A 19,798-nucleotide genomic window follows, 5' to 3' on the forward strand; every position below is an offset into this window, starting at 1 on the left:
TCCATCCCTCCATCCCTCCATCCCTCCATCCATCCATCCAATTAGGAAGCTGAAGATGTGGTAGATTGAAACACAATTTTATTCAAACTAAACAGACCACGCAAACAGCTTTTAGTTGTCTTTTGATAAAGACAGAAGACCATTTTTTCTATAAGAAACTAATAGTAAACTAGCTTTCCAGCTTACTGCTGGAAATTTATTAGATATTTGACCTGTAAAATCTTTTAATTAAGATAATCAAATTTTGGAAAAATCTTGAACAACGATTTTTCTAAGCTCTTTAGCTTAACTCTTAACCGCTACCTGCTAAAGTAAACAATATTTTTTGTCTTTTAACAAGAAATTTGAATGTTAATTGGGTGGAATAAAGTTTAATTATTTGCATTTGATTAACATTTTGATCATAAATTAAAGAAAAAGGGCTCTATGTTTCAGATCATAGCTAGCTGACACTGCTAGCTATTTGAAACAGCTAGCTAGCTAAAAACGCTCCTTGATAGGATGCACCAGCATACTTTATATACATTTCAACTAAAATATTTTATATACAACTTAATAGAACTATACCTTGGTTTATATAAATGATTTTAGACCAATGGTCAATATTTATGTATGTTTGATCAATTAAAACTTCAACTAAACAAACTGTCCTTTTTGTGAAACAAAACAGAATAGCATAACTTAAGTTATAAACATGGTAAAAGTGTCCTATAGTGCTATGTAAAAGTGAAAGCACGATGCGAGATTGAATAATTTTGCCATTTGAAATACCTGCAAAACCACATCATGGTTAAAAACTGATATTTCAAAATATATACAATTTGGTTAATGCAAAGTCTTGTATGGCTAAAAACAGGAAGCAAGGTGCATTTAAAAAACAAAAAAGTGGTCAAATGGGACCATTTAAGCTTAAGACAACACAACCAGACATTTACACCATAAATTGGGAACTGCCATTATTAAAACCCGGTTAATGAATGAAGGGTATTGTTCTTTATGAGTGACTGCTCCATATTTCACTGTGCTTTCATGTTACAGTATGTGGTTTTATTGGTTTTACTGTGCTTTCATGTTGGGTTGTAGTATGTGATTTTACTGGCTTTAGCTGCAGTTTAATTTTCCTTTATTATATTCCTGCAGGCTATTCACATGTATATTTGTTTTGTACTTTGATTTAAGGTAACCTAATATAACCTGATTGAAAGAATGTATTGACTTTTAGTTAAGATGTAGGTGAAGAAGATGTATTTTACAGTTTCTGTTGATGAAGTTTGATGGAAAAAGTTATACAATTGCCTTTATAAAACACAAACAAATGTCTCCATTCTTCAGCTATCAAACATTATCTTGGATCTTATTAAATCACTTTTATGAATGTTTTTAAACTAGTTTTAATATTTCTTTAACATTTTAAAACAACAAGAGAAAATTGAACATGTAGGAGACAAATGAATTTCATTTCCACCTTTTAGGAACACTGACGCCTTTCATGCATCTCTGTGTAGTATTTTTGCTCCACTTTTCTTTCATTATAACTGTAAAGTGAAATGATTTATTGTTGACACCAATATGTCAACTATTCAGCAGGAGGTGGAAAAAAAATAAAGGGCAGAAATAAATAGGTATGGGTAGAAAAAAGAAGTAAAAATAAGAAGCAAAAAGAAATTTAAAAGTAAAGAAAAAGAAACAAAAAGACACAGGGATGTTGCACAATGTGAGGCCAGCTGTATCAAGACAAGCTGGGACACCGACCACACAAACACACACAAAGTGTGGAAGGTTTTTTTGACAGTGAAGCATGTATTGTTGCATTGTTTCCTTTGAGTAGAAAATTACAGTGGGCCGGATCGCTTCTATGACAAGCTATCAAAACGACAGCATGTCTGCCTGCACACACACGCTAACACAAGCACAAAAAGCATGCAGTGGGCAATCACATATATAGACAAGATGCAAATACACTTACACACACACATGTGCCTCGCTGCTACTGAATGACAAGCTCATAGCTGCATAAACAATGTTTTTAGAATCACGCGAGGAACTCTCTTCCTACTGGTGACGACTGAGGAAACAACAGAGTAGGTTAGTAATATTTATGCTAATGTGCAGGTGGAAGTAAAGTTGAGTAAGTGTAAAATTTTAAGATATTATTCCCATTTTTGTTGTAGTGCCGATCAGAAACCACTTCATGTGTGATAAAAGAGCAGGTTTTCAAGGGTTGGTGATGTTTGCTAAAAGGACCTCAGAGAGTATATGTTTTCATTTAGAAAAAAAATCAATGGCATTCAGTGAGTTGTAACTGACTTCACAGCGAAGAAAAATGATAAGAAACAAGATTATAAAAGAAATAAAAAGGTTTTTAAAAAAAAAGATGTGCATGAAGGAGATACGTAGTAAGTAAGAAAGTAAGAAAAATAAGCATCAGTGCTTTGAGATGATCAATTCATTTGCATGTGCAGGTCTCCACACATCATTTTTGTTATAGTTAAAGTAATTGCAGTATTTCAACATCTCCTGTAACAATATAGGAATTACTTTCCAACCAGACTTTACTTGGGCAGGTAGCCCAGGTTATTAACTACTGCCGATATCTTTGGCAACCTATTTAAGCTCATCCCGCTTAATGTTTCCAATACATTGACTGATTATTTGCGGTGGCCCATTAAAGTATTTTAATTAGAAAAATGAAATCACTGCTGAGCTGCAATTCCTTGTGTGTCCTCTCAAATTTTCCAACCTGAAAATTTCTTTTGAGGATTTCCTTGATGTCATAAAGTACCTCGTGAGTTTCTCCAAGTATGGACAGCTTGCAGTGGAACCATGTTGGACAGCAGCTGGTGATGCTGGTCCTCTTTCAACTTTCTGGTAGATCCACAAGTTATAGAAACGCCACATCCGGAGCTTCAGCAGGTGGAGAAGTGGTTCATGTTCTGCTAGGCCTGGTTCACTAATACATGCTGTATATAACGTTATTTGTTACAAAATAAACTAGAAAGAAAGTATTTCTAATAAAGTGCCTTACAAATAAAGATAAAACATTAACAAAGATTCAGATTCACTTTGTTATTGCAACGAGTACAACGAAAAAATTAAAACAAGCAATAATTCGTTAAGCTGTCACCAAATATTTAACTTACCTGTTGTGTCTGAAGTAGCTTTTAGACCAAATAAACCTTTTGATATAATACCTCTGTAGGTTGACAGTGAAACATGTGCTTCTGACTGAACGCAAGTACACTACAGTAACCATTAATGATGTAAGTTTATCCTGACCAGTTTAAAAAACCAGTTAAATACATGAAGAAGCATCATCAGTGACTGCAAAAGAAAACTGTAAAATGTTAACTGTGCAAACAAGAAATCTGATAATTAACTGTTGAAAGAAAAGAAACATAACAGAGTAATAGGATTTTTCCATCTGAATGGAGGAAATACATCAAAGCTGACCAGGTTTGGTGTGACTTTAAGTGTGTTTCTCCTAGCAGCATTTACATGGAGCTATTTTGATCCGATCAAACATCCAATCAGAATAAAAATGTGTCATGTGAACACCTCAGCTTATCCAATCAGCCTTGATTGGATAGAAAATTTCAAGCCGATCAAGATGGATGGCTTAAACCGGAGGTGTCAAACTCTACTCCTCGAGGGCTGGTATCCTGCATGTTTTCATTCTTTCCCTGATCTAACACACCTGACCGAAATTAATAGGTTATTGTGAAGAAGTTGAAAAGAAGCTGTTTCGATCCTTTTGATTTTATTCAGGTGTGTTAGAGCAACGAAATAACTAAAATCTGCAGCATGGCAGCCCTTAAGGACCGCAATTTGACATCCCTGGCTTAAACTTTTTCAGGGATAGATCAGGAGGACGAAATAACCAGGTAAACACTAATTTTTATGTACATGCTTGAACCACATAGGGTTGTTTGGCATGATGAGTTTCAGGAAAGACTTGAAAAATGGCAACAGCAAAACAAAAGTAAAAGTTTTTTGAGCATCTCAATAGTTGAAATTAGTACACAGTGAGCATATCAAAAGCATTACAAACAATCTTTCCATCATTTAAAAGCACAAATGATTTGGCGTCCATGTGAACATGTCAGCTGAAATCTCTTAAGTGATTGGTTACAATCGGATATATTAAATATTAGTCAGCTAATGCTGAAGACGTGTGGTTCTTGGGGGAACACAGAAATGTGTTAAAAACAGATTAAATCTTCAAATCCTCTGCAATTTCTCTGTGGTGTGGGATTAGTTGACACCAAAGAAAAAAAAAAACAACAAAAAGTAGCCAAAAAGTTGATGTACTGTTTCTTTATATCTGAAATATTACTAGAAAGTCACTCTCTACGGTTGGATTAATCTTAAAATTTAAGTGAAGACTTCATCTCTTCATAAAAAGAAAAATCCATTAATGGGATGATTAACTTGTCAAATTCCAATCTTTATTTGGTGGACATCATTTGTTATAACTTCCCTTTCTAGTCCCAAATCTCTTTATATAAACAAAAGAAGAAACAACAGAAGTTTTGGAAAGTTGGCAATGGACTGAAGCGCTAACGTGTTTATTTACTCACACGCACACACAAAAACACACAGCCAGAATGATGAGAACTCCTTCCTCCATAAACGTCTCAGTCAGTTTAACCACTGTTATTATTCTAATCATGATGACATGTTTTTAAATGGATTATTATACGTTTTCATTAATAACAAGCTGTCTGGGAAGGATTTTTGACATGCAAGATGGTGACAAACACACACACATACACACACACAAAGCAAGAAAAACTTGATCACACACACAAAATTTACTCCCATGATTAAAAAAAACTAAAATAAGGAGAGGAATATGGTACGTTCAGTCAGAAAAGGTTGCATAAATCTTTTAAGAAAAAGCCAACTTAAAGGCTCCTGACATATTTCCACACTGCTAATTACAAATTACGAAGTTTTTACTAATAACAAGTTGTCTGATAAAGTTTCTGTGACGGTGGCAGTGGTGGGTGACACACACAGATACACATATATGCTCTTGTCATGATTTTAATTGATTTCAGCTATAATTATTTTTTTATCACACACACACACACTGCTTTGCTTGCTGTGTGGCGCTTAAAAATGAGTGATAATTATGTTTTCTTCCTGTTTTTATTAATAACATGTTGTCTGTAGGAGAGCACACATACACTTACACAAACACACACATCACCTGTCATCCCCTCTGCTGCCCTCTCTTTACCCTCTCCCAGCTCCTCCCCTCTGTTCTCTTTTCATCTCCTCCTTCGCCTCCGACCTCCTCCTCCTTCTCCTTCTCCTCCTCTTCATCTTCCTTCTCTTTGATATCGCAGTTTGCGAATGCCGCTCGCTCTAAACTGTAAATCTGTCGCTCGCTTTTCTTTTTCTTTCTGTACTTTTTTTTACCTCCTTTCTAACATGCACACACACACACACACACACAAACCTCTGACAAGCTGTCACAATAAATAGAGAGATAAGACCAGGTGGAGGGAGGGAGGATGGGAGGAAGGGTAAGGAGGGCTAAATGACAAGAAAATTGAACAAAAGAAGGATGGGGGGGAGGAGAGGATGAGGAGATGAAATGAATGGAACGTCGGAAGAAAGCAGGACAAGTGGGAAAGTTGGGAAAGAAACGTGCAGGACGCGAAATAGGATTAAACTCCGCAAGAAAAATAAGAGTAGGAGGTGAGAGGAGGAGTTGAAATATGGGGGAGGAGGGAGGATGGATGGAAAGATTACCTGGTGAACGAAAGGAAAAGCTGTTGTGACACTCCCTAATGCGATTTCTAAACCAATCTGCTAAGTGCACCTAAGAGACTGTGTGTGCTTGTGTTGGGGTGTGTGTGTGTTTGAGTGTGTGTGTGTTTGTGTGTGTTCACAGGCATCAAATAATCTCGTTGCAGACAACAACCTTCCTCCTTCATCTTTCACCTCTCCATCCCTCCACCTCTTGCGCAGTTGTTTGAATCACATCCACACTAAACTTGACACATTGGAAAATTGTCAGGGTTTGGTTTTCTAGTATTTTTTGCCATTTTGGTCAAAGTAAAGTTACAAAACACAGGTTTCCCCATTTGAATGAACATTAAAGTCTTTATTACTTAGTGATTTTGACACTTGGGGGGGCTCAAGAGTACCAGAAATGTTCAAGAATAAATTGTCTTATCACTCGATCTAATAGTAAAATAATGAAAACATAATGTGACATATGACATATCAGGCACTTTCTATTAGTTCGACAGCAGGGGTTACTTCAATGTCTTAAAACTGCATTTCTTACTGATACAGTTTGGTCCACTTCCACAAACAGTAGGGTTTGTTTGAAGTTGTATGAATGCCCATTGGCCATTGTGGTGGCGTGGACCAACGAAGCAAACTCCTTGAGAAAAGCGGCAAACTCAGTTCACTGACGTAAGTTCTAGCGCAACATAACTCGCTGCCTCTCCTGCTGCTCATGCTGCTCAGGTTCTGCTGAAAACTTTATTAGGTTCGAACAATAAAGTACAAACAGAAACCCCAAGACTGAATGCGTTAATTGTTGCTTCATTCTTTACTTGCAGTGAACGAGCCATTTATGGTCCTGACCAATCAGGGAGCTGGATTTTCTTATTGTTCCTTCTTGGTCAGAGGTCATTTCAGGGAAAATCACCCCCCAGCGAGCAGATATCGTAGCTGCATGATGTTGTCCAGGCGGTTTGGTCTACTTGAGTAAAGTGAAGTGTGAAAGCAAACAAAACCAAAGAACAAAAATTCCAAACTCAATCAACCCGGAGTATCCTGGTGTGAATGCACCTTTAGTCGTAGCTGGTAGTCCACTTAATAGTGTTATTGAACCTTTATTTAACCAGAATAATTAAGTAAGTTTGTAAGTAAGTTTTTTTTTTTTATTTCGAGCACATACAAAACCACATGTACAGCCATGAGAATTCCAAATACAAATAAGAAAAATGAAACAAAGATCATGCTCGAAAAGGGGCGGGAAGAAGTAAAACTTATTAAATCCCACCCCTTCTCCAAAGTTAAAATAATATTTTTCCACTTCCTGTTAATTTTCCATCTGAACTTTACAGTCCTATATCACAATACACATTTAATTATAGGTGCATTCACACCTGGATCCATTCAGGTGGGCGGGGAAATCTGAATATTTTCCCTCCTATGTTTGAATTGGTTTGCTTTCACACTTCACTTTACTAAAACGAACCAAACCGCCTCCAAAATGTCCCAGCTACTCTGATTGGTAGCTCAAGATTATTCATATGAGAGCCAAGGTTAACACCTGTCTTCTTGCTTTTATTATTATCAGTATTTAATCTTAATTGTTTTTAAATTCTTTTACTTAAATTATTTAATTATTTTTTGCTCTGTAAACCACTTTGAGTTGCATTTGATAAAGTTGCTGTTTAAATAAAGTTGAGTTGAATATTGTCATGAAACATAATTGTGCGTTTTCTGAATTAATGACAGAAGGTGACGACAAATGCACAATACATATTTCTTTGATCCAGCTAACATTACATCCACGGCTAACCAGTGTGATAGATATGGGTGAACATGGGACTGGAATAGTGGGACCTGAGGGTTTGGTGGGTAACCCTCTGTTAGCCTTAAAAGCAGAAAGTCAATGGATTCCAGCTGCAAGAACAGCTGCATTTGTGGTGTTTAGTTGATCACTGGTCTTTTGGTGTGTTTATTCTGCAGTATGAGTGAAGCATGAAGCTTTTATTCCTCTTCTTATTTCCACAATGTTGTGAAATTTTGTGTTTGTAATGTTAATGAGCTCTTCAAAGTTCTATCTTGCATAATATTCTTTAAAATCTGGACACCCTATTAAATATTTCCTGGAAACACAACTGCATTGAGTAGAAGCTGCAGTTCAAACACTTTTCTCTTGTTAATATGACTTTTGGCTACTCTGTGCTTTAACTAATCGTCATAGATTAAACCATGAATTAAGAACTTTTGAACAGCATCATAGTTGATTAATTTAACAAAACACTAAGAATATGATCATAGGTAAAACTGATTTGTGCCATGTGCTTCTATGCCAACCGGTCCGACCTAGCCTGATTCTGATTGGATAATGTTCCAGAGAAGGATTGGGACATTTATTCAGACATGGCCCTCACACTGTCAGCGGCCAGCAAATTCATGGAAAACAACAAATATCTGAAAGATGAAACAAATATAACTCAACTAATTAGTATTTTATATGAACTTTCTCATTTGGTCCAGGAATAAATCACTGAACAACCACTCTCACCCACAGTTTGGGTCAATTTGTGGCATCAAAACTAATTATTTAAGGTAAAGACAACAGACATCTAGTCTAACCCTAACCAAAAATAACTAATAATGACAAATATAAAAAGGCAGATTTTTCTGTTATAAGTGGATGGAGAACGCCTTGTTCCATCTCTGCTGGGGTTACCGTACATTCAGTCTAAAAACAAGCTAAAAGTGTTCATGTATGTTTTTATTTTCTCATAAACTAGACCAGACTCTCACTCACTGAAAACTTGGAGACCGAAACAGCCTTTGTGAAACATTATCTATTTCCCAACACACACACACATTGACCTACCTCTCCCCTCTCCCTGTTTTGTTCAGTTCACACACACAGAGGGAGAGATCGGTTCTTTTCCATGGTGACAGAGGGTCATATTTCTTGCTTTGATCTTCACCTCTCCCTCTGTCTTTCTCTCTGTGATCCTTCATTCTCCTCTTTTTTTCTTACCCAGAAAACAGAGAGAAGGAGAGAGAGAGCATCTTTGCTCTGTATCTCTCGCCCCGGCTGGTTGGTAGGATGGTAAGTGAAGCATGAAACCACTTCTTTGGCCCCTGAGACACACAAACACACACTCAGCCATCAGGCTTCTGGATAGAAACTGTGATAAACATTAAACTGAACACAGGATGTGAGGAACCTGCTCACTTTACATCAGACATGTTGGTCATAATCCAGGATGAGCCGCCCAGTTGCTCTGATCTGTCTCTTAGAAACATTTGTATATATATTTCTTCCTGTGATCACAGCAATTATGACCTTTTTGTCACAAATATGTTGATATAACAATGACAAAAACATTTGTTTTATTTATTCACCCTTTAATTCCTCCTTAAATATCATTAAAATATTCTCTTTAATCACTTTCTCAGTGGAAATCATTTCTTCTTTGGTAAGTTGTATGTTTTTGCATATACTGTCTTTTTTTGTGGGATTTAAATTCAAGGTTGTTTTTTTTAAAAAAAAGAAAATAAATTTTGTCATGGATGATTTCATTAAAACTTTATTACCAAAATTTCAACCTGACATAAATCCACTGCGGAATCTGAATTTATAAACAAGCCCCAGCTTTTCTGTATCATGTTAATTGGAAAAACTACAGATCAACCAGCAACAGATAGAGTTAATTTCTATTTGTATATAAAAAGAAATAAAAATCACCAACTTTTCTAGAGTGTTTTTCTTGTTTCAAGTGCCGACCCGGTGTCAAAACAGTTATGAAACTAAAATAATTGTTCTGTGTTTGACCCAACACCCAGCACAATATTAAAATGAATGTTGTTTGGTGTGTAGTTTTCATACCTGTTCAGTTCTAAGACTAAAACTGGACTTTAAAATGCATGTGAACATGCTATTACAGACAAAAAAATCATAAAAAAATCAACCAGGCACTGCAGTTGGAGGTGAAATAATTCCTCCACGTAAACACTAAACCAGTCTCAAATGGGCCACATTTTTCCAAACATGCTTCATAGTTTTGTCTTTCTGCATGTTTTTTATAAGATGGTAATAAAAACACTTTATAAAACCAGACTGGTACAAGTAGTGTCTGTTTTTTACAAGCAGCCCAGTTGCTTTTCTATGCCAGGGATCTCAAACTTCTGTCCTTGAGGTCTTGCAGGTTTTAGATGTTTCCCTGCTCCAACACCTGATTCACATAAAATGGATCAAACAGTTTGTTGTCAAAAACTGAAAAGCAAGTGCTTCTGCAACTACAGATCTGCTGCCCTTATTTCAAGGCGTATGTGTGTCTAGGATGGTTATTCTACATTTGTTTGGAGTTAAAGTTGTGCATGTCCTCAGAATATAACAATGCATGCATGCAAAATACAATATAGAAGTGTCTGATTCAAGCAATAGCGGAGGTTAGTATTTGGTTAAATTTTAAGTCACAGCAGAAAAATGACAGAAGCATAGATGGTATGTAATGCCCCTAAAGCAAGCATGCTGTGTCTTATCTTTGAAACTGTCATTTTTACCACTGTTGACCCTGTGACCCTACATCAAACTGGTCCCTGCACTGCCCTTACTGGTTACTCACATATTTCAGTACGTTAATGTGCAATGTTTCTGAGGATGTGCACAAACAACAACATAAACAAACACTAAATACATGAGGCTGCCATCTACAATATCGGATCTTTCGTGGGTACTAACCTCCTTTATTGTTTCTATGTTTACTCTTTACATTTTGAAAATCTGAAAGTTTTTTTCTTATGTGGAGTCATCTAGCATGATACAAATATGAATACGTGAACAAAAACAACAGAGTTAAGGTGCTGTTTGGTCTGCTTTAAATGAATCCTTGTTCTTTTCCACGGAGAGTATGTTTCTTCTGAAGCAGTGTGAAAGCTCATTCACACTCTGGTACAGAACAACGAAGCAAACTCTGGTCTGTAAACCCTGCTCAGCCATCCAACACTGAAAACCAGGGGTCTCGGTTTACTCTCAAGTGAACCCTGGTGTGGTTCCTTGACAGTGAGAAAGCAAACAGACCATCCAGTGAACCAAAGACAAAGAAGTGGCATAAGATATGTCGTAGCACAACATGTTGAATAGCTCACTACCTCTCCAGCTGCTCAGCAGTGTGAAAGCAAACCAACCCAAAGAAATTTGCTAAATGTTTTTGGAATTCCCCACCTATGAAACCGAGTCCCCCTGACCATCCTGGTGTGAGTTTCCTGTGTGCAAAATTAAAATGCAAGCATGTTCTATAGTTGATGATTTTATTACAAATGACCTAAATTAGTCACCATGAGAAGTTAAAAATGTTGAATCAGAATTTGAGGTAAGATTTTCCAATCTCCAAATTGAAAAATTTTGTGAAAGCTCTGGTAGAGATTGTGGATTAAAAGTGAAAGGAATCATTATAAATGTGTTACTGTGGACAGCTCATTTCAACCTATTTGTGTTCATTGCAAGACAGCGCTTTAGCTCTTAGAAAGGCAAATAACCACATAAACAGTAAAGTTCTGCAGCACAGATGAATCTCAGCGGATGTTCGTGATGCCACTGATAAACATCTAAATAACATTTTTGTGTCTCGTCTTCACAGACAGTCTGAGGTGCGTTGTGGTGGCGTCTGATTGGTCAGCACCCGGCCATTAACACACACTGTCCCACTGCACTGTGACCTCAGCTCCCCGCCAGCCAGCGCTTTAACCTTTATCAATTAACCAACAGCACAAAGCGGAGCTGAAACCAGACACACACATGCACGCAAAGAAACACACACACACACACAAATATCACCCAGACACAAAAACAGGCACATACAGGCAAGTGCGAACACAAACACGCGCAGATGCAACCAGACCCAGTGTGACAACTGATAGCTCTGTTTGTGCTTTCTCATCTGTCACACACACACACCTCAGCCAGCAGGCACAACAACTGACCACATTTGAGTTTGTCTGTGTGTGTGTTTTACAAACCACTGTGTTCCATTAAAAGAACTTAATGCTCCATGCAAACTAATGAAAAACACCAAATTGATGAAAGGAGTTCACGCTGAGTGTGTGTGGACCTTATTCTGTGAGTGTGTGTGGAGCTGAAACGCTTCAACAAACCAAAAGGACTTTTCTCCCCCTGCGTTACAGACAATCCAACCTCCATCATTGTATTAGTGTGTGTGTTTGTGTGCACATAGAGGGGGGCTCTAACAGCCTGTCATGATAAGGAGAGCCCAGAATAACACTTCGACATCAGCAACCCTCCCTCCTGTCACTCACTATCGATTCCCTCTCTCACACACACACACGCAAACACACAAAAAAAGCACAGAGGTGACAAGGAAGCAGAAAACACTCCATCGCTTCCACTCACATCAAACACATCTGTGGTTTAATTAAAAAAAAAAAATCTGGAAGACATTATGTTTTTAAGTCATATATGTTTACCTGCTCTCTTAATAGAACATAAAGCAGCCATGAAACTAAATACGGCACATCCATGGATGTGATGCAGCAAACTTTCAGGTGTTTTTAGTTGGAAACTGTTCTGTTTCTGCACCACATGTTTGCAGACAGAGCAGGACTTCTCACCTGCTAAAGAAGAAAAGGAAGATGTCTAACATGTAGTTAGTGTCTGGTGGTATGACCACAATTATATTCAGTATCACCGTATTATTCTAAATTGGACCAGTTTCATGGTATTAGCAGTAAATTCCATTGTCATGGGAATTGTACGTTCAATGGATTGTGATGGCATTAGTTATCGCAATCCACTGTTTTTTTTCTTTTTTTTTGGGAGCAGTACCCTTCACAAACATGTCTACATCTGACATCTGACTTGAATGTCCTCAGGTTTTGGTTTTAATTGAAAATGGAGAGGGTTTCGATTTTTGTTTTGTAAATTTTTAGTTGTTCAAAGAATGTTTGGATCCAATGTGATGACGCAAATTGCTTCTTTTGATTCCCCAGCAGTATTTATAGTAAATAGCTATTTAGTCCACATCCAACCTTTTGTAATGCGGATGGTGTGGATTCAAATGCAACACAGATAGACTGAGGAAAGGAAGAACAAACTTGACTATATTTCCAAGCAAAGCCAGGTGAATAGGTCTGTAACTGCAGTGGGGACACGGATGGAGCCTAACCCCAGACATCCACTTGCCAGGCAAACTCATTTCCTCTGGGCCAAGGGAACTGATGTCATTGCTTGTCCTTCCAGAATATGGTCCAGGTAAATCCAGATACTGAACGGAGCTGAGACAAAAGGCAAGGTCAGGAGCAGGATGGGTCGAAGGCAGGGAATCAGAGACGAGGTCGGACACAGACCCAGAACAGGGCTGGGATACAAAGCAATGGTCAGAAACAGGCAGGGTTGACGCAAGGGAAACAGTCTGGGAATAAATGCTGGAGAGTCAGGCATGGAAAAAGACAATCTGGCAGAGTATGCATGAAACAAGACAGTTTATATAGTGGCGATGATGAGATGACTAGCAGGTGCTGCCAGCAGGTGGAAGCAATCGTACTGATGAGAGGGAGTGGCCGAGCCAGAAAGCAGGGGGAGCACAGCTAAGTGTGACACCTTTTAAAGAAGCACTACTGAACTTTGGCAGATTTTCCAGCCAGTAAAAGTCAGTCTGATGTTGACTCTGGCCTTTTGTCTTGCTCTGTCCCTTCCTCTTTTTTCTTTTCCTCGCTTCTTCTTGAGTTTCTTTGACGAACCAGCCACATGTGCATGTTCAAAATGACCAGTGTGTTGATATCCAGTTGCTAGCGTGTGATGGGGTGTGTAAAGTGAAACTCAGCTGTAACATGACGCAGCATCCCAGAAGCACTACACTCATTATCTTGCTTATAGAATACACCTGTGGTCTAAATCTGAAGATAAATTCATCAGTACAAATCACAGCTATATTAATGCATGCTCCATAAAAAGTAAAACTCACAATGCAAATTAAAATAAATTTAAAATTAATTAAAGTTATTTTATTCATATATATATATATATATACTTTTTTTTTATTTATCAGAATTTTTTTCTGCCAAATATCAGAATCAGCCTAAAAAATCCATCTCAGTCAGGCTCTACACAACAGCAGCCCATAAGGGCTTTAGAGTAGACCATTCACATTTTCATGTCTGGTCTGCAGTGAAACCAAGGTGTTTAAGTTAATTGCAATCTGCAATTTTAGCCACAAGATGTCAATGTATCCTATGCACTGGACCTAAAAGAGCCAAATTTTACATTTCGAGATTTTAAGCCAATGTTGGAAGTGGCAGACAAATGATCCAGATCTGAAGCAAACCTGGAGTTTAATCAGTAGCTCCCAATTACCATGTGTAAATGCTCCAAAAATGTGATTTATGGGGGTTGTAGACTGTAATGCTTGGTGGGGGAGGAACAGAGTCAGAGGATATGACAAGGGGAAACAACAAAACATGAAAATAACACTAAATATTCAAGAAAAATGACAGAGTGCTGAACAAATGCAGAAAACTGAGCCGAACTTGTTTGATGAGAGGACCCAGGCCTTTCTGATGTTTCCAAGTTGAAGTATCATGACGGACTCGAGAGGGCAAAGCCGTAGAGAGCTACTTGAGTCATATGTAAGCCTAATGATGTCAAAGAGAGACTGGCCTGTGTGACAGCTGAAACTGCTTGATAAAGAATAGTTGCATGAGTTGTGGGTTAAGTTTAGAGAAAAATCTTGTAATGCGTGACCCCCTGTCACAGATCAGTCACAGAGTGAAACGACCTACACCAACACAAGAAAAGCACGTTTGACATGAGGCAGGGGTGTCCAAAGTCCAAACGTCTACAGGACTGTGTCGATTCAGCTGTGAGAACACAAGGTAATTCATGTTTCTGTCTTTATTTATAATAAGGCTGTAGACCATTTTCAGTACTATATGAGGGCATGAATGTTACGGAGCCACCCACACATCAATGCAGGATATTTGCAGTACATCAGCAAGCTGCAACCTGTTGGTTTCCTGCTTCCACCCACAGTCAAAAGACACGCGTGTTGGACTCATTTCTAAATTAGCTGGAGGTGTAAGTGTTAGAGAAGCGGGGATGTAAACTCTGCCCAGCCATACGACCCCAAAAACATCCAACAACTAGATCCTGACCTCTAAGCTCATTCTAAAAGCCGGCAGGTCACAGAGTCGATGTCATCTCCTTTAAATAACTCATATTTCATTTTAAAACTTTGACTGGAAGTGTGGGAAATGTTTCACTTCACACTGCGCGTATCGTCTCCCACTTCTGCTGCTTTTCCACCTGGGTGGACGAGCAGATCCTTAATAAAAGCACATCAGGAGCACTTGAAATTAAAAAGAAACAAAAGGAAAGTTAACAAAACCGACATTGGGGATACAAGTGGATTTAAGCAGTGATTGTGTTTACACACAGAAACACAAACACATGCATGGGTTACTGAGAAGACCAAGTATGCAGAATCCCAGTGGGAGTTTTCTTTCTCTTTGTGAGTGTTAGCATTTAATTTTTCCCTTTCTTTTCCCAGAGAATAATGTTGGGGGGGGGGGGGGGTATTAAAGAGGGTGAGAGGGAGAGGCATTAGAAGAATGTCAATATGATTGGAAAGAGAGAGGAGTGTGTGTTCGCTGTGCGTTCAACAACAATGGCTCTCCAGCCGTGTTGTTGCATGTGCATTCACATCATCCATTATTACCCCTGACATGTACCGCTGAGAGTGTGTGTAGGTCTGTGTGTGTGTGTGTGTGAGAGAGAGAAAGAAGACAAGATGAGTGAGATCAGCAGAAAGACAGGAATACAGACAAAATTAGATACAGAAACACACCTGTGACTGTGTGTGATTATAAAGAGGAGAAAATGAGTCATAAAAAGAGTCAACAGAAGACAAAGAGATAAAAAAAAACACACAGGTGGAGGTCTCAACATTTCACGCTTAATAAACTGCAGAATATTGTGTGTGTGGTTGTGTGTGCGTGTGGTCAGCTGAAAAGCAGAGGTCAGCCGCCAACAATCCCGCGACTCCACAGCAACACAATCCGCTGTTAATTATCAGCCGATACTGAACGCCTGCCAGCGAAGGCCATCCATCTATCATCTTCCTCAACACAAAAAATAACCGAGCCGAGAGCACCGACGACAACCGCCTTTCCCGAAGCCCTGATGTGACATTCCAGGATCTTTCAAGGAGTTTCCAAAAACACAGTAAGGCCCAGAATGTTTTAGACACTCGAATGGTTTAGATTCTTATCAGTGAGGCGGCTAAATTGTCTCAAATTCATTCTGCAGCAGGACAGGCGTTCAACTGTCCTCGGCAACAGCGTTACAGTCAGTGCGTTTTATATGAAGAGGCAAACCTGCAGAAACTTCTCCCAGATGAGCACATAAACCTCACCTAATATTTTTGTTCCATCATATGAGAAGTTGGTTGTATTTTTATTAAATATTTGATTGAAATTATGCAAATTTTAACTGCTACAAGTCTGCTTAGTTAACTATTAGTAAATGCTTACTGCAGTGCACCAATGAATCCAGGACTGGATACATTCACACAGAAGAAACATGCTTTTATCTAAAATTTTCTCTGCAAAGAACACTAGATTTAATCATATTCCTAAAAAGTTAGTCTTCATCTGAATATAAGGGAGTCAAGTCTGGGTGTTGTGTTCTGAGTGTTTTATTATTCAGAGAGTGCAAACCTGCTGTAATCAGGTGCAAAGGGTGTAAAAATAGTCCCCGTGCTGCAGGTCAGCGTCACCGCTGCAACTGTTAACATGCCGATAAAGAGAATAACAGTGCAAACAGAGTTGGTGTTAGAAATCCAGCGCACACCCCACACCGTCTCTCTTTCGGATTAAAGTGGCTGATCTGTTTCAGGTTTCTGTCAAAAAGACAGTGAAGACAATGTGAAAAGGTTTGACAAAAATCACAGAATTTAAAGCAAAGATGAACAATTATCTTCCCTTTTATGTTTAAACAAAATCTAAATCACTGACATCAGATCTGACCAGATAGTTGAAGGTGGCGAGTTTACTAAAATAAATTTAGATTAAGTTTAAACTGACTAAAAACACTGTCAAACTGTCTCCTTTTTCATCCTGTTGCCAAAAACATAACGGACAACTTGGATATGTGATATTCAGAATACTAAACCCCTTGCTTTTCAGAGCTGATAAATTTTTAAAAAGAAGTTTGTAAGGAAATAAAGGCATTTCCATCCAGACTAAAAGGTCCTTTCACTTGTCTTCGCTTAAGTTTGAGAATCAGATCCAAAGTTTTTATACAAATGTGTAAATCAAAGCAGGGAGAAAAAAAAGACAAGAAATTGCTGCTCGGATCAGACGTGATGCCACCACTTGTCTCTGGTAAATTTCTTTTTAAAGCAGATTTCTGCAAATATTGAAGAAGCAAATGACAACATTCGGTTTGCATTAATCTAGTTTCTGAATGAAGAAATCCAACAGTAACCAAAGAACTTTCATTCTTAAAAGTGGAAACAGTCGATTTTAGACACTACGAGTTCAGACAGGTCAACTTACAGCAGGTCTGCACACACACACATACACACACACACATAACAGGCATCACCAAGAAACTCTGTAAAGTGTATTTACGCTCAGCACACATTAAACCAGCATTTCTGCAACACGCATACACTTAATTCCCGTTTAAGCACACAAACAGGCACATTATAATTCACACAACACACAAAGACACAGAAATGCTTTTTCACACACACACGTACAAACACACACTCTTAACGGTGAGATATAAAGTAATGGATTGTCTGTAAACAGAGTGAAGCTGCAGGTTGTTTGCTTTTATTTGCTGTTGTGTGTTTCTGTTCCACTGAAACACCAAATTAATGAAACGTGCGTCTGCTTGTTTGCTTATTTAACGACACACACATGCAAAGACACACACTTCCATCAAGCTGAGAAGTCGATACAGTTAAAGCATCATTTTCATCTCCAGAGAGAAGAAAGGAACAAAACAGAGAATCAGGAATATGATCAGCAGTGAAAGTCTCTTTAACTCTTGAGCGAGGATTAAATGAATATCTCCTGAAAACTGTCATGTTTTTTATACTGATGTCATCAGATGCACACACACACACACACACATAAATGCAGAGAAAATGCATCAGATTGAGTTGATAACATCTAATGATGTTAATAAGTGGGACTCACTGTGAGGATAAAAATCTTATCAAATGTAATAAATAACTGAATTTATCAGTTTTAATCACATTTTAAAAGAATATTGCTGGAGAATTATATCACTATAAATCTTCTAACGGTATAGCTGTAGTCATCCCTGCGATTGTGATATGTTAAAAATAAAATAATAATAAAAAGAATAAGCTGGAATATTACAGGAATATAAGCAAATGCATGGTTTTAACTTTTCTGGCTGGAACACAGCGGGAACTTGTTGAGAAAATGACAGAAGTGGAATCGCCTGCGGTCCATCTAACGGACAGTCTAAGACTTTTAAAGTAGAAACGTGGGGGGGAAAAAATCCGAAAAGTACTGAAAATGTTGACCAACCTGGCGCTCGTGCAGTCCTGGTACAGGATCTCGAAGTCCTTCCTGGAGATGAGCTTGCAGCGGTTGACGCCGGGCTGGATGGCACCGAGCCCCCGCAGGACGCGCACCTGCTCCACGGTGCACACCACCGGCGTGATGTCCAGCCTCTTCAGCTTGGTGTAGACTGTGTGCAGTCCCCCCACCAGGTGCTTCAGGAAGAGGTCGAACACCTGCGGCAGGCAGATCAACTCCTGGCCGTCCACGCTGAAGCTGGCCACCTTGACGCCGTGCACCTCCACCAGCTTGCACTCGCTACATAGACCCGGGCCGGACGATGTCTGAACCAAGCTGGGGGAGCTGGGAGTTAGGCCGGCTGCACTTAGCGAGCCGAGCCCGCTGAGAGAACCAAGGGCGGTAGCACCGCCACCGGACACAAGAGGCGCGGCGCCGCCGTTGCCCAAGCCGGCCAGCGCGCCTCCTGGTCCGGGCAGAAACGCGCTGAGCATGCTGCTGGTGAGCCGCGGGGACGGGGACAGCGAGTGGGAGTGGGAGTGCGAGTTGGAGTTGGTGTGCGCCGGGCTGTGGGTGCCGGTGGAGGCAGCGGAAGTGTGGAGCCCCTCCGGAGCTGAACGATAGAGCCCGACGGGAGTTGGGGCGCCGGAGCCCGGTGAGAGGAGCGGAGGGGAGCCGGGGAGCGACATGAAGGAGATGATGGTGGTGGGAGAAGTGGAGAGTGGCGAAGGTGCACGCACTCTCTCCTTGTGCCTCTCGCTTTCAAACACTCTCACACACTTTCCTCCTCTCTCTTTCCAGTTGGGAAACACTTGTCCATTCGTGTGTGCTTTCTTAGTTTTCCGCTCACTTTCTCCTCTTCTTCCTTCCTCCTGTTTTTCCTCCTATTTTGCCTGCTCTTCTCTTCCACTCTTCCCTCTTTCCATTCGGAATAAAACTCTGGATATCCGTGCGTGGACTGTCCGGTCTATGCGTAAAACAGACTGGATCAGACTCCGGGTCAGCCCTCGCATTGGCCCCGCCTATTTCACATATGATTGACGGTCCTTTTAACCAATCAGATAAAATTAACGGATGTGATTGGCGAGGAAAGAGGGGGAGGAGGACTCCTACACTCCATTGAAGTGTGTTTGTGTGCGTGTGTGTGTTCGTGTGTGTTTAGGGTATCGGTCAGATCTCTCTCTTTGCTGTTTCATAAACTTTCTCACGAGCTGCTTTACTCTCTGACGGGAAGTTTTTATTTTCTTCTTCATTATTTTTTGCCTCAACCTCTCGAGCAAGCGCTTTTGTGGGGATAGTTGTGTGCGCGCGTGAGCGTGTGTTTGTCCAGTTGTGGCTCAAACGCGAGCTCTGGCGGCAGGACGGACGCATGGTCTTCACACACTGACCCCCGATCGGTGATGGGGGTGTTTTAGAGATGGATATAGCTGCAATCGGAAGACGCAAAAATAAAAGAAATATAAAAGTTTTAAAGATGTTGGAATAGCGGGCTGGAGTGAAGAAA

The 19,798-nt window shown here is 39.5% G+C and overlaps 1 protein-coding gene across 1 annotated transcript in view; it reads right to left on the reverse strand.

Moving 5' to 3' along the window:
- Positions 1 to 19,255, reverse strand: part of dachb (dachshund b) — a 114,014-nt gene extending 94,759 nt beyond the window's left edge. The window contains exon 1 of the mRNA XM_041986458.1: positions 18,304 to 19,255. Coding sequence (XP_041842392.1) covers positions 18,304 to 18,983 — 680 coding nt within the window. The 5' untranslated portion in view covers positions 18,984 to 19,255. The remainder of the gene's footprint in view (positions 1 to 18,303) is intronic.
- Between the last annotated feature and the right edge of the window lie 543 nt (positions 19,256 to 19,798).

Source organism: Melanotaenia boesemani, chromosome 5 (genome assembly GCF_017639745.1).
Source record: "Melanotaenia boesemani isolate fMelBoe1 chromosome 5, fMelBoe1.pri, whole genome shotgun sequence".
NCBI lineage: Eukaryota > Metazoa > Chordata > Actinopteri > Atheriniformes > Melanotaeniidae > Melanotaenia > Melanotaenia boesemani.